The 15,236-nt window shown below is 38.7% G+C and overlaps 1 protein-coding gene across 2 annotated transcripts in view; it reads left to right on the top strand.

Moving 5' to 3' along the window:
- Nucleotides 1-201: 201 nt before the first annotated feature.
- The window catches only part of LOC126412821 (putative protein FAM10A4), a 191,800-nt gene continuing 176,765 nt past the window's right edge, over nucleotides 202-15,236 (top strand). Inside the window, exons 1-2 of one of the 2 annotated variants that reach the window (XM_050082630.1) lie at nucleotides 202-330; nucleotides 972-1,268. In XM_050082630.1, the coding sequence (XP_049938587.1) occupies nucleotides 977-1,268 (292 nt within the window). In that variant the 5' untranslated portion in view covers nucleotides 202-330; nucleotides 972-976. The remainder of the gene's footprint in view (nucleotides 331-971; nucleotides 1,269-15,236) is intronic. The other variant, XM_050082631.1, reaches the window with a different exon arrangement.

Genomic DNA, 15,236 nt, shown 5'->3' with positions numbered 1-15,236 from the left:
GCTGCAGTTTATTGCCCTCCACTATATTCCCATTAGTACAAACCATTGCGTATACGGTACCAAAATATACAACTACTCTTCGCTTTCGCTTTCACGATCGCGCGGAACCCAACAATTTAACTTATTGGCCGCTTGGCGTGCTGCTGGCGCACTACGGAACAAAATCGAGGCGAAGTGTCGCGACTGTGATCTGTAGCGAGATTCAGATAAAGGTCTATGGCATGAGTAAACGTATCACCGTAACCTCTTGTTTCATGATCTTTGGTTTCTAGAAGTTTGTTTGTGGACAGGAGTTCGAATTGCGGTTTCTTGACGAACGCGTGTGGTAAGGTAAAAGTGATAGATGTTTATCATATTGTTATAGAAAATATTGTTGTCGAAATTATGCAATAAAATTATTTGCAGTAAACAGTTTGCTGGGTATGACGATGAAAAGCTGCTTTTCTTCATAAAGTCTGAACATTAATCTTCCTAGTGGGGGATGCCAAGTATTTATATAGTGTATGTACATTGGTAAAATAATTTGTTTATTTACTTATCACAAGGAAGTTATTTTATGTCATAGAACTGGCACTTTCTGTTTACAACTTTATTCACGGAAGACAGAAATTCGTTTAAGGGCGGCATGGATCGTAATAGTGCGTTCGAATGACAGTACACCGAATGTGCAGTTAGCATTGTGGAATGAACAATGGCCTAAAAAAAGGATAACTAGTTTTAGGGAATATTTCTATTTTGGACGTGATTCCTTAGACACTAATGTTATAAATGGTTATTGTAGTTCGTTCAGTGTTGCGACAAACAGAAATTTATTGTCGAGTGTGGGTGTCAGTGCGTGGTTATTTGTGCGTCTTAAAGAAATAGCCAAGAGTTAATGTGTTATCACTAATGTCGTCGTTAAAGGGTTATTGGAGTAATCACATGTTCTTATTAGTATGCTTCCATCTTATTAATGTTTCCGATTTTTGCAGGCACAATGGCAAATTTACCCTTTGGCAAAGAGCAGCTAACACAGCTGCGAGCATTTATAAATATGTGTCGTACAAATCCAAAAATTATTAAGACAGCAGAACTGTCATTTTTCCGTGAATACTTGGAGGAACTTGGAGCAGAAATTCCTGAGGTTTCACCGACAAGTGGTCATGGAGATGGAGAAATGCCATCCCCAACAAAGGAGTCCAAGAAAGCTGAGCCACAGCCTGAACAGGATGAACCCAAAGTGGAAAGTGAAGAGAGTGATGTTGAATTAGACATGACAGGAGTTGTTGGTAAGAGACCTCAAATGGCTACAGCTGTTACAAATGTAGAAAGCTTTGGTTTTGTAGTAATGTAGAAATGAATACACTAACACACATACACTAACCAGAATATGTAGTTTCTAACAACATGGGGAGTGTAAGGGGAAAAGGCTGTGTTAGAATGTTGAAGTAAATTGCATGTTATTGTGGAATTGCCAAATGGTTGCTCATGTAATGGGCAGCCTTTTAACTGATCATAAGAACAACAGGAAAACTGAGCATTTACCTAGAAAATAGAGGTAAATGGGGCCTTAAAAAAATTTCTAAAAATATTTACTGGCTGTTGGGAAGATATCAGGTGAGATGTGATGAAATAATCATCATTCTTATGTTGTTGGTTTGCTAGAGGACATGACTGCTTACAGGGTTTATATTTGTTGTGGAAATATTGAACATACCAATACCACTGGCTTTCTTTGACCAGTGGCATCACACAAAAAAAAGCAGTCTTAAACCACTCGTCAACATCCAATATCCTTAAAGTGTATTCGATAACAAGAATTATATTCGTTCTCACAATTCCCCATTCAATACCTTCATCAACTCATGAGCAAGCTGTCACATGTACATTGTGCTCTGCTGCAGATCAGTTAGTTACTTATTGGCAAGTTCTGTGGATCATAGTTATGACCTGTCACTACGTTGTGATGTGAGTCAACTTTACAATTATAGTGCATATTTGAAGTGGAAAAGTATGGCAAAATGCTGATCATTTACATGATTTCTTGATTTTTAAAAAATAAACATGTTCAATAACATATGCATAACTATATTAAGTCTCTTTCCTTGTGTAATTAAAAGTTAGTCAACTGTTTGACACATCCATCTCCTAATTCTGTTATTATATGTTCACCCGGAAGTTGCAGACTTAGACATTTAAGATGATTTGAAACATGACCTCTAGTTCATGTTATTATTGTAAACCACAATTAAGATTTTGTGTGTGTGTTCATGTCTGTACCAAGTCTCAGCCAGACTGTCACTTCCCAGCCTTATCTATGTCATGGGATACACTACAAATGGGTCACTGCTACATGTATTTCAGTAAGTAATAGTGAAGCAAAATAAATATTGTCATTATTCGACCCCTTTATACCCTCATATGGTGTTGAAGGCCACATCATTATGTCATGAGTCAAAATTGATGACTGGCTTCAGTAGGTTAAGATGACCCTTTGTAGCATCAGTTATGCTTTTGTTGTTACAGAACACAATTATTATTGGGTTGAGTTGTTTAGTTGTTGAGGGTGCTTCTTCAGTGGGTGTTTATAATAATTTCTCATAATGTACCATCGGAATATTTCTCATTGTTAGACACATTCTGAACTGATTTTTATGTTAGCAGAATGAGTGAGATTGGTGGGAAGAATGATGTGCAATTGTCCTTTTCTTGAGTGTTGCACAGCAATTTGTATCCACGTTGTCATATTCTGACATATTGCTTTTGTAACTAACTTGATCATTAATAGATCCTATGACCATGACCCATTTAGCAACACTCATTTTACGGTAAATGTAGGTACATAATCACTTATAAGTAAAAGATCTTTGAATGCAGTCTGCTCCCCTCTGCCATTTGCACCACTTCCATTACTCCAACCCTTATTTGGTGGCTGGGAAACTTTGCTACATTTAAACAGCCAGTTGGAACTTTTTTCAAAATTTCTACCATATGCCATTTTGACCAATAAATTTAATTTGGTCTCTCCACTGACTGAATGTCTGTGCTACTGATTTCACTAGTAAATATTGAAAGTGACTTCTGTAAAATGTTGTACTGTGTAAATATCAAATGACATGGGAAATTAGAGGCATAGAGTCATTGAGAGTCTCATAAATCAAAGGTTTTGCATGATCATGACATGGAAGAGTGTATTGGGGTGGGGCAGACAACAGGCAGAGAGATATTTGGGAAGCGAGAGTCTTGGGGTAGAGTAGAGAGGAGTGTGGGGGATGGGGCTAGTGGAGATTGAAGCCAGGAGGATCACGATAACTAAGGATGCTACACACAGTTCAGGGAAGCTGCTGTTTGGGGCAAGGATCCAGATGGCCCAGGTTGGGAAGCAGCAGTTGAAATAGAGCACATTGTCCTCGGCAGCATGTTCTGTCACTGGATGTGAATTCTGCCCTTGGCCACCATTTGGCAGTGCGCATTCTTTCAGGTGAACATTTGGTTGGTGGTCGTGACCACCTAAAACGATTTGCTGGTATTGAAACAGAGCTGCTGAATGACATGACTGCTTCCATCCTGATTGGGTAGGACAAGCCTATTGCAGGACTAGTATCGTATGTGCTGGGTGGGTGTATCAGATTGAGTCTTCCACAGAGGAAGGTTCCATGTGGAAAGGGTTTGAAAGTGGGCGTGGCTTAAGGATGGACTAGTATATTGTGTAAATTGGGTGAGTGGTGGTATACAATTTTGGGGTGGGAAGAATTGTGTATAGAATAAAATGGTATAAAGTCGAAGCCCTGAAGAAAGATACGGTACACTATTTCCAGTCCACAATGGGGGTTGCTTGTTTACAGCTGATTCTTGGGGATGAGGTAGGATTCAGGGTGTGTGGAGATGTGGTGCGGGAAATCTGTCTGCAGAGTAGGTTTGAAGGATCGTGACTGTTTGTGAAAGTCTTGTGAGACAATCAGTATACTCAAAAAGGGAATTATATTCGCTTTGGATGTGCTATCCGCTGGTGGCCAGACGGTGGGAGTGTTTTTTTAAATGTGCCTTTCAAGAGCTCAGCACCTTAGTGAGCTACCAACTACTAAATTATTTATGTTCTACCAGTACTTTCTATTGCCATATTTGTAAAGCTCACAGAACATTATTTTTTTTGTTGTGCACTAGATTGCTTGTGGACATCTCAATGTATTGCAAACTCTCCATTGGGGTCATCTTCAAAAATCCTTCTTTGCCTGATCTTATATTTAAATATAGAGATGTCATAATGTATTTAGGATAGTAACTTAATAATTTAGTAGATATAATAATGCTGTGCGACTGAAAAGTATAAATTAACATTGTACCTATGAAACATAACTCTTCTTCACAGTGCCAAGGGAAGTGTGACACATTGTATTACTTCATCCTAATCTTCATAATTTCCTTATTTAAGAGTTTGAGCTTATTTTTCAGTCAAGATAAATAAAACTTTTTGTTCTTTTACCATGAAGAACCTAGAAATACATATTAAGTTTGGGAACAAATGAAAAACATGCAAAATGAAAAGTAGAATGAATTCTTATGTAGCTGATAGTCAATGCTACTTTTGTTTTTCAGGCGCACTGAGTATTTTATTGGGTCAACTGAAATTTGTAGTACCACCCTATGGTTAGACCCATGATATATTGTGTTAAGTTACATGACATCATGGTGGTGTGACATATTTGAAATGGATTGTCAGGATGGCGATTCTTCTGGAAACCCTAGAATTCTCCAAGAATTGCATTAAACATGGAAAACTCAGAGAACTCTCAGGGAATTTAAGGAATTTCATAAAATATCAGAGAATTTTGTGCTTTTTAACCTTGCATTGAAATTAAATTTTATTCTGGTTTATAAATCAAAATTTTTTAAATATTTAATATTTCAATTTATTCCATATAGATTATTGATGCTTAAAAATTGCAGTTAAACTCGGGGAATTTTGTTCAAGTCTCTTTTTAAGTAGCCAATCTAATTGTGTTTACAGAGGGCGTGTTGGAAGGTGCTGTGGGGCTCTCTAGTGTGATGTTTATATTTCTGAATTGTTTGTGAGCGATTTTAGTGCTTCACTGAACTCCTTGAGTACTGTTTGTAAGAATAATGTTGGAAGGGTTTGTGGCAGTGAATGTTTAGATCAGGGTCAGTTGTGTACATTGTGTCTACTGCTGGATCTATGCAGCCAGTGAGAGAGCCATGGATAGACAATGTGTTTCAAAGGAATGTTGGCACATTCTCATATTAGTACATCACTACCTCCGAAACTGTAACACATTCAGAAGAAACAGGCAGCTGTTTTGACAACCAGAATTATTAATTAAAACTGTGCTATTGGGTTCCAATGTAGCCACAACCTTGTAAATTGTCATAAAAACAACAACAATGAATAAAATAATTTTTTTCTATTTCAGCAGTACAAAATTTATTTTCTTGCCTCTCACTGGTTACATTGCTATGTAAAACTGACATATTGCGAACCTATGAGCAATAAAGAAACACCACTGTGACTGCTTCTATCTTGTTCTAAATGATTAATGGAAAATCTCATATAAAGATGTGAAACAAATACTAACAAAGAGATAGAGGGGCTGGCCAGTACTTACCTCAGCTCAGTACAGCCGATAGATACACAAAACAGAACAGAAAATTTACGTTCCTAACTTTCGGAACAAATGTTCCTTCATCAGGGAGGAGAGAGGGGAAAGAAAGGAAAGAAGGGCACTTTCCCTTCTTTCCTTTCTTTCCCCTCTCTCCTCCCTGATGAAGGAACATTTGTTCCGAAAGCTAGGAACGTAAATTTTTGGTTCTGTTTTTTGTTTATCTATCGGCTGTACTGAGCTGAGTTAAGTGCTGGCCAGCCCCTCTATCTCTTTGTTAGTACTTTTATCTTGTTCTGCACTTTTACCACTTGTGGGGCTTAGTGATAATTTTGATGTCAGCAATAATGGATAATACAGTGTTAGATCAAAAAGTAATGCCGCCTGCATCATAAAAAATAATAATGAACGTATAACAGTAGAATTATTACAGATCTTAGCTTGAACCCTCCTGTGCATGAGACTGTTGTTCAACATAGTCACCGTGGATTTTTCACATTTGTGCCATCATTGAATCCGGGCATCAAAACCAATTTAGAAAAATTCAGGGTTTTGCTTCTTTACCCATGATTTTAAAGCTGCTATAACCCCATCCAAGTCATTGAATCTGTAAAAATATAGGTCATTTTTCTTAGGTCCAAACAGGTAGAAGTCAGATGGGGAGCATGAGATACCGCTGACCGGCCTATTTTTGCAATCGCTTGGGTTATGAAAAATGTCATATGTGGGAGCATGCATTACTGCCTCCTTAAGGTTCTTAAGTGTGGTTACGGAGGTTTTGCTGTTAATTGTGAACTTGCAACATGTGTTTTCTCGCATCACTTCATCGCGTGTCCTTGATTGGCGCCCGTGAGAAATGATGTCTGCCGACTACAGCACACAGTTTATCTGCAATGTCCATTACTCCATTACCAAACTTCTTCACCCAATGCTGCACATTGCTGATGTCAACTACTGCGTCCCCATGCACTTTTTTCATGGATGAGGTTAAAACAGCTTTAAAATCATGGGCCGGCCGTGGTGGCCGAGCGGTTCTTGAGTGTGCACATGTGCATGGTGACGGTTGAAATTTTGTGTTGTGTAGAGGACAGTTCAATCTATGATTTGCATGGGAGATGGCGTGTAGACCATAATAAAATTCCTACAGTTATTTGGTTTAATTGTGAATATGTGTAGTGTTATATTTGTGTAGAAGGTAGAAGATTGACCAAAGTAGCTGCATATCGGACCCAAGACCAATATGTGCGGCGTTTTCGATGGGACAGCATGTGGCACCACTGTGAGACATCGAACTGTTACAAATGGGTTACTTCAAAGACAGTTCCAAGCCAGAGGCCATGTAGCACACATTCAAATGGCTCCAAACCACCTCAATTTGTGACTTCATTGGTGTCAAGTGAGAGCTCATTGAAGGGCAGGGTGGAGGTCTCTTGTATTTTCTGATGAAAGCTGGTTATGCCTCATAACACAGATTGCCATATGTTGGTTAGGAGGAGGCTGGTAGAGGGCCTACAACCAAACTGTCTGTGTGCTAGACACACTGGACCTATACCTGGAGTAATGGTCTGGGGTGCAATTTCATATGACAGTAGAGGCAATCTTGTGGTTATCCCACACATCCTGACTACAAATTGTATGTCAGTCTTGTGATTCAAACTGTTGTGCTGCCATTCATGAACAGCAGTACCGGGAAGGTCTGCCAGTAGGACAACACTCACCCACATTCTACTGTTGTAACCCAACATGCTCTACAGGGTGTCATGACGTTTCCTTGGCCTGCTTGATCACCATATCTTTCTCCAATTAAGAACATATGGTTCATCATCAGGAGACAATTCCAGCATCATCCATGACCAGCATTAATTATCCCTGTATTGACTGACAGAGTACATGACGCATGGCACTCCATCCCACAAACCAACATCCGGCACCTGTACACACAGTGCATGCATATTTGTATGCTTGCATTCAACAATCTGGCGGTGATAATGGTTATTAATGCGCCAGCATTTCACATTTTCACTGGCTTATCTTGTGCCTAATTTAACCTGTGATCTTGCAATGTTTATCGCTTACATATGTTACCTAGACAAACATGTTCCTAAAATTTCATTATGCTACATTAATTATTTTCTGGTGGTGAACCGGCCGGAGTGGCCGAGCAGTTCTAGTCGCTACAGTCTGGAACCGCACGACCGCTACGGTCGCAGGTTCGAATCCTGCCTCGGGCATGGATATGTGTGATGTCCTTAGGTTAGTTAGGTTTAAGTAGTTCTAAGTCCTAGGGGACTAATGACCTCAGAAGTTAAGTCCCATAGTGCTCAGAGCCATTTGAACCATTTTTTTCTGGTGGGTGTGGAATATGTCAGAAAGTATAACATAAAACATTTGAATATAATACTTACTGCCCTGATCATTTTTCAGGAGATTGTCGAAATAGGTGAATATAATGCAATAAACTGGAACAGCTAATATTTACAGAATTTACATGCTATCAGAATGAGACACTTATGCACTATTAATAAATTTATCATACACAAAATACCTAATCTTGACTGTTGTGACCAAATGCTGTCAAAACTGATATCAAACAAATATTTTTACTTAAGCTGGCTTAACACTCTCAGTTAAGATATTCATCTATGGAGCAGAAGGAATTGCCTATCAAAAAGTCTTTCAAACTCTGTTTAAACCGTTCTTTATGTAAAACCAAGTTTTTAATGGTTGCTGGCAATTTATTGAAAATGTGTGTTCCTGAATATTTGGACCAAGGTAACTGATTTTAGGTCTTTATGTAGATTGTTCTTATTCCTAGTATTGATACTATGTATTGAGCTATTGGTTGGAAATAGGGATGTATTACTTGCAACAAATTTCATTAAGGGATAAATATATTGAGAAGCAGTGGTTAGAATACCAAGTTCCTTGAACATGTTTCCACATGCTGTTCTTGAAGATACACCACAAACGATTCTTATCACACACTCTCGCACCCTAAAAACTTATGCTCGGTTTGATGAGTTGCCCCAGAATGTGAACCCATATGACATAATAGAATGAAAGTAAGCAGAGTATGCAAATTTTTTTGTATTTATATCTCCTACATCTGACATCATTCTCACGGCAAATGCAAACTTGTTTAGGCGCTTAAGCAGTTCTGTGGTATGTGCTTCCCAAATGAATTTATTATCAGGTTGTAATCCCAGAAATTTAACACTGTCAGCCTCATCGATCTGCATGTCTTCATAGGTTATACACATGCTGGAAGGAAATCACTTACAGGTTCTGAACTGCATATAGTAGGTCTTCTCAAAGTGTAATGACAGTGAATTAGCTTTAAACCGCTTATTAATGTCAGTAAAATATGATTAGCGGCTATTTGTAAATCTGTACCTGATGTGCTACTTATTGCAATGTTTGTATTATCTGCAAACAAAACAAACTTAGCATCTGGCAATCTAACAGTTGAGAGGTCATTAATGTACACAAGAAAAAGCAGTGGACTCAAGATGGAACCTTTAGGAACACCACATGTAATTAATTCCCAGTCAGATGAAGACTGACTGCTTACTGCACAGGAATTTTTGCAATGACGCCCTTTGTTTCCTGTTAGATAGATAAGACTCAAACCATTTTGCAGCATTGCTGGTGACACAATAATATTCTAATTTACTTAAGGGAATGCTGTTGTCAACACAGTCAAAGGCTTTTGACAGGTCACAGAAAATACCAGTAGCCACTAATTTATTATCTAATGAATTAAGTACATTCTCACTGTAAGTGTAAATAGCTTTCTCTATATCAGAACCCTTAAGAAATCCAAACTGTGACTTGGACAATATATTATTTGCAGTCAGATGCATAAGGAGACGCTTGAAAGGCTTAACGTCAGCATACTGTATCCAGTCTGGAAATGTTCCGCTGATATGAGATTGAGTCCCCAAATAACTTAAGATAGAACTCAACTCGCATGAGCATTCTTTGATCAACTTTGTTGATATGTTATCATACCCACTGGAATACTTACATTTTAAGGATTTTATGATGGATGCTACCTCTTTGGGACACCCTGCGGGTCCGGGGGTTAGAATAGGCCTGAGGTATTCCTGCTTGTCGTAAGAGGCAGCTAAAAAGAGTCTCATACTTTTTGACCCTATGAGTCCAGGTCCCATTCTATGGTTTGATCTGCCACTTTCAAAATTCTACAGAAGTGCGGGCCATATGGGGAAGGATGGCTTATGTGGTGCACAAGTTATCCATACTGCCCTTAGATTCGATCTCCTGAATCTCTTGTCATGGCTTTGTATCTCCACCTGCGATTCGACTATTTGGGCCAGGACACTTTCCGGGGTATATCATCTTCTTCTGTTGTCTCCTGTCCTCTTTCGCCCCCATGACAATATTGGATTTACCTGCACCTAATATCCAGCACAGTAGCCAGTCCGTTGTGGTGGGGCCGTCATGTACCCATTTGGTGGGAGGCCCCTGACAACACAGGGATCGCACTGCTGATGATGCCTAAGCTGTAAACTCCCCACATATGCCAATTTAGAACAGTGGCACGTTTACAGGGGTCCCAAAGACAACAGGGTTGCTACCGGTGCCTTCATCTTGGCCTTTGAGGGTGATTCATTGCCTGAAAAGGTCAAGGTTTACCGATGTGACGTTAAACCATACATCCGTCCCCGTATGCGGTGCTTTAAGTGCTGGAAGTTCGGGCACATGTCTTCCCGCTGCACTTGCAGTACCACATGTGCGGGTATCCACTGCACCCAGATACTCCATGTGCGCCTCTTCCCACTTGAATCAGCTGTGGAGAGCACTCGCCCCCGCCCCCCTGCTCGCCAGACTGTCCAGTGCTCAGAAAGGAGCGGAGCAAATATGGCAGCTGAGGCAACAAAGGTTTTGTTTTCTTCCAAAACAATTACAAACATTGAGGTGTGAGCAGGAGTATTATCGTGTTGCAATCTCCAAGAGTATTGCCACAATTCTGGTCATTTTCTTCAGATTGCTTCACGCAGACAACACATAACTTCCAGGTAGTATTTCTTATTGACCATACAACCGAAAGGCAGGAACTCATGATGCACTATCCCAATGAAATTGAAGAAAACAGTAAGAAGAACCTCCACATATGGTTGACCTTGTCGAATTTTGTCTTGGCTCATTAGGCAGTTTCTATTGCACCGATTGGACCTTGATTTTGGCATCATACTTGCATACCCATGTATTGTATCTGTTATAACCTTAAGTAGAAGTTTTGGATCGTTGTCTGCTTCATTCAGCAATTCCTGAGCAATGTCTATGCAATATTGTTTTCGGTCGATATTCAACAATTTCGGAACAAACTTTGCTACGATACATTTCGTGCCCAAAACATGAAAAAATTGCTTGACATGAACCAAAGGATTCGCAGAAATCATCGGAAACCTCTATCATGGTGATTTTCCAGAACCATTTTCTGTCCTCTTTCCGCATTGTTGTTAGTAATTGGTGTGTTAAGGTGTCCAGGGTGAATGTTGTCTCCAAAGCCATCTGGACCCTCTTTGAAACATTTATACCACTCATAAACTATTGTCTTACTCATAGTAGATTTTTTCATTGTTGTGACAAGGGGGTTTTGTGGATTGAAATATCTAAAAACTAAGAAAAGTCAATCATTCACCAACAATTGAGTCTATCTATATCTATACTCTGCAAGCCACCATGGAGTGCATGGCAGAGAGTACGTCCCATTGTACAAGTTATTAGGGTTTTTTCCCATTCCATTCACATCTGGAGCATGGAAATAATGATTGTGTGAACGGCCATCTGTGTGCTGTAATTATTCTACCTTGTACTCACAATCTCTGTGAGTGATATGTAGAGGGTCGTAGTATATTTCTAGAGTCATCGTTTAAAGCTGGTTCTTGAAACTTTGTTAGTAGACTTCCTCAGGATTGTGTACATCTGCACGGATAAGAAAAGTGCAATCCGCATCCACACGGTCCTAATCCACAACCGCATCCACAGCAATTAATCCGTATCCGCAAGTTCCTTATCCGCATCCACATATATTTAAGTTTTGAATGAGTAATTAATAGTAATAGACAGTAGTACTTAGAATTATGGTATGTAATGACATAATTATTGTTAGAGTGCCATTTCTGTGACAACTTAACTCCTTTTGACTTCTTAAATCACAGGAAATGCTCTATACCTACTCTAAAGCTGACTATTCCAAACAGGAAAGCATTGGCGCTCCGGAACGCACACAGTAGCGACTTGGATCTCGTGAGATTGGAAACGCTATTTAAAAAAATAAAATTCAGTGTAATAGTATTAAATGATGAAAATACGTGTATAGAAACAATTACATTTCACTGCTCTTGTGCCAAGGCAGCTGAAAATGACGATGATTTTAAACTGTTACTAGCACATTGCATCATTTACCGACAGTTTTTTGTACTCACTGCTTGGATGTGTCAAATTTTGAAGCCATTCATGTCAGCTGATGATCATATTATAGCTTATGCGTTCAGTCATCGTCATTTCCAGGTGAAAATATTTACGGTATTAGGCCTACACTGCAAAACGCTGGCGCACCTGTGTAAAAGTTAAACTGCCAGCAATAATTGACGTTGTCTGGAAGAAATAACTCGTGTTCCGAAGAGTGACAACAAAATCAGTGCTTATAGAAATTAGGAGTCCATTTAGCTTTAGCTAAAAATGCGATTGAAATCTCGATCCTCATCTTTTGGCTGATTTATCGAATTATGACCTAACTATAAATGAAATGTCTGTTTCATCCTCAACTAAACAAAGTTTTTCACACTTTAAAACATCCTCATCATTGGTCTAAATTACTAAGACAAAATTTGCAGTAGATTTCGCAGTTAATACTTTCAGTGTTAAATTTTTTTTCAGAGTTTAATGGAACTGCAAACGATTTCAAGATGTCTATATAAAAACCACTGTCCCATAACTTCAAATGTTAGGCACTGTTCCCTGTTAAGCAATTCCAAGTTACAGTTAAAATGTTCAATTTTGTTATGAATTTCAGCCCTTATCTTTACTAATTGGCTGGTAAATTAAAAGACACATTATTATTTTGGATGATTTGAATATTTTGTAAGTTTTCAATGTGATCTGAATAATCTTTCACGGGCTATCACAGTCACAACTTGTTGGTGGTCGCGAGGCGTAGGTTGAAGTCCCACTTGTAATTAATTACAAGGCCTGCCATGCCACCACTCTGACCAGGCTGTTTCACTGTTCACAAAGAGCGACAATGCTCAGCAGCTGCAAATGTTACTGTAGTGCGTGCTAAAATTTAGGTAGGCACTTATGAGATCATCATTACCTAGTTTAATAATATTGATGTGTTAGCTGTTGAATGTTCTTGTTGTGAAGAGTAAAAACTTAAAACTGAGCTCTTTAATATGAAAATTACAACAAAACAAATTGCTTGTTAAATATTTCCTTCTTTTACCTAATGCTACTTAAATGTTCTTGTTGGGAATAGTAAAAATACTAACAATATGTTGAGGAAATTCTTTACTATAAATATTACAATAAAAACTCACAGACTTCAGATTAAATATTTTCATCTCTGCTTGCTCCTGATTCAAATTCTGTAAAAGAAAGAATCAGATGAAAAAAAAATTGTAACTAATTCAGATAAGCCCAAAAAATACAGTGAAGTAAGAGAAGCTGTACAAGTACCTTTTTACTTTGGAAGATTACTATGCAGGAACATGATGTCATCAATCATCTGTGGCTTCAAAGACGTGCGTTGGTCCTGCATTATTTGTCCTGCAGTAGAGAAGCTTCTCTCAGATGGCGTGCTGGACGCTGGAATGCAGTGCACAAAGTAGGCGAGTTTGGAAAGATGCGGATAGATGTTTTCACATCCATGCCACCAAGCTATCAGGTCGATGCCTTCCGAAAATTGGACTTTATCATTTGTATATCTGAGGATTTCATCTGACGCAAAGTCAAGATCTCTCTTCGATTCATCTTCTGAGGAATCTTCAAATTCATTAAAAAGTACGTCAGACTTCTGTTTTTTTGCAGGAATTCCAGATGTTGTTTCCTCCTTATCTTTTAACTGTGGACAATTTCTCGCAACATAATTTTTCGCTTCCTTTACAACTTCATCTTTTTTGGCACTGCTAAGAAATTTTAGGTTTTTATATTTTGGATTCAAAAACGTTGCAAGTTTATGGATTACTGTTACGTCCCATTTGCTGATTAAAATAGATTTGCCTGTACTCTTTAAATCTGTCAGAAATGGGCTGTCACCATCATTTTTTTCAAGGAAGGAGAGAAGTTTTAACTTCCACAACACGCATAAATAAAGCGTAGGGGTTTTGGAGGCTTAGAGATCACAAGAAGCTATTTTAAATGGTGTCAGAAAGGTTATTATATCTTCCAACATCCTCTTGTCTATAGAATCAATCAAATTATCTTGATGTTTCTCTGACAAAATTGACAGAACTTCAAACCATTGTGAATTAATAGTCTCAAACATATCCAATTAACTGTTCCATCATGTGTCTATATCTCCTTTCAGTGACTTCTGAAGGCGATTCTGAAGACTAGATCTTTTAAAGAAAGTTGTGATAGCTCGACAGGAATTTATTAGTCGCTGCACGTCACTCTTCTCGAGTCGTGTGCTCCAGCACAGTATTAAGAATGTGTGCTGAGCACGAGAGCCTCTTGTATTGGTGAAGTGCTGCCACAATATTTGGACCTCTATCTGTAACGAACACGATGTTATTCACAGCACTGAATAAATCGAACGGCCGTAGTATCTTAATTAATTCAATTTTAATGTTTTCTCCTGTTTTTTTAATCTCACTCTCAAAATTTCTGGTGCACAACACTTGATCCTCAAGTTTCATTTCTTCATAATTAACATAATGTGCAGTCACTCCCATATAGTTTATTTTACGGTACGAATCAGTCCATAAATCAACAGTTAGTGCTCCACCTATATATCTGAATATATTCTTCACTTCTGTGGGGACAGTTTCACGCAGATGATCCGCTGTTTCCTTCAAACTTCCGGATATGGAGGTATCAGCTCCTTAGCACTCACTGCACCGTACTTGGCCCCCACATCAATAAGAAACTGCCGTCTCGAGAAACCCAGATCCACACGCAACTTCGAATGATAAGTTTTTCTGTCGCGGCTGTCTTCAAATTTGGTGGAACTTCAGGAACTTTTCACGTCTCTCTTGGTATTTAAGTAAGACATGCTACTTTGTCCAGCCTCACACGAATGTTTTAGCAAATTTGGAGTTCCACTTTTGTGTCCAGTATAGGAATATACTTTTTTTACATGCAAAACAAGCCACTACATCCTTTATCTTTTCGTTGCCATCAAATACGTATCCAAATTTTTTCCAATTTGGCGATTTCAATTTGTTTTCCTTCACTAATTTAAAATCACCTTTTTTCACCTTACACGAAATTGTATCCATCGATATGGTGTTCATTTGAAGAAAGAACTCTCACTGATATTTGCTACGATGCACGTTGTCACTCGGTCACTACAAAGCGCTAACTGAAGGCAGCGGAAAATTGCAACAGGCACCTGTCTGGTAGACAGTAGGCAGGTTTGCCACCCAGAGAGCACTTCATAGGCCACACAAAAGA

The sequence above is a fragment of the Schistocerca serialis genome, chromosome 7 (assembly GCF_023864345.2).
Source record: "Schistocerca serialis cubense isolate TAMUIC-IGC-003099 chromosome 7, iqSchSeri2.2, whole genome shotgun sequence".
Classification (NCBI taxonomy): Eukaryota; Metazoa; Arthropoda; class Insecta; order Orthoptera; family Acrididae; genus Schistocerca; species Schistocerca serialis.
Note: the sequence above shows the minus strand (reverse complement) of the source record. Positions and strands in the feature narration are given on the sequence as shown.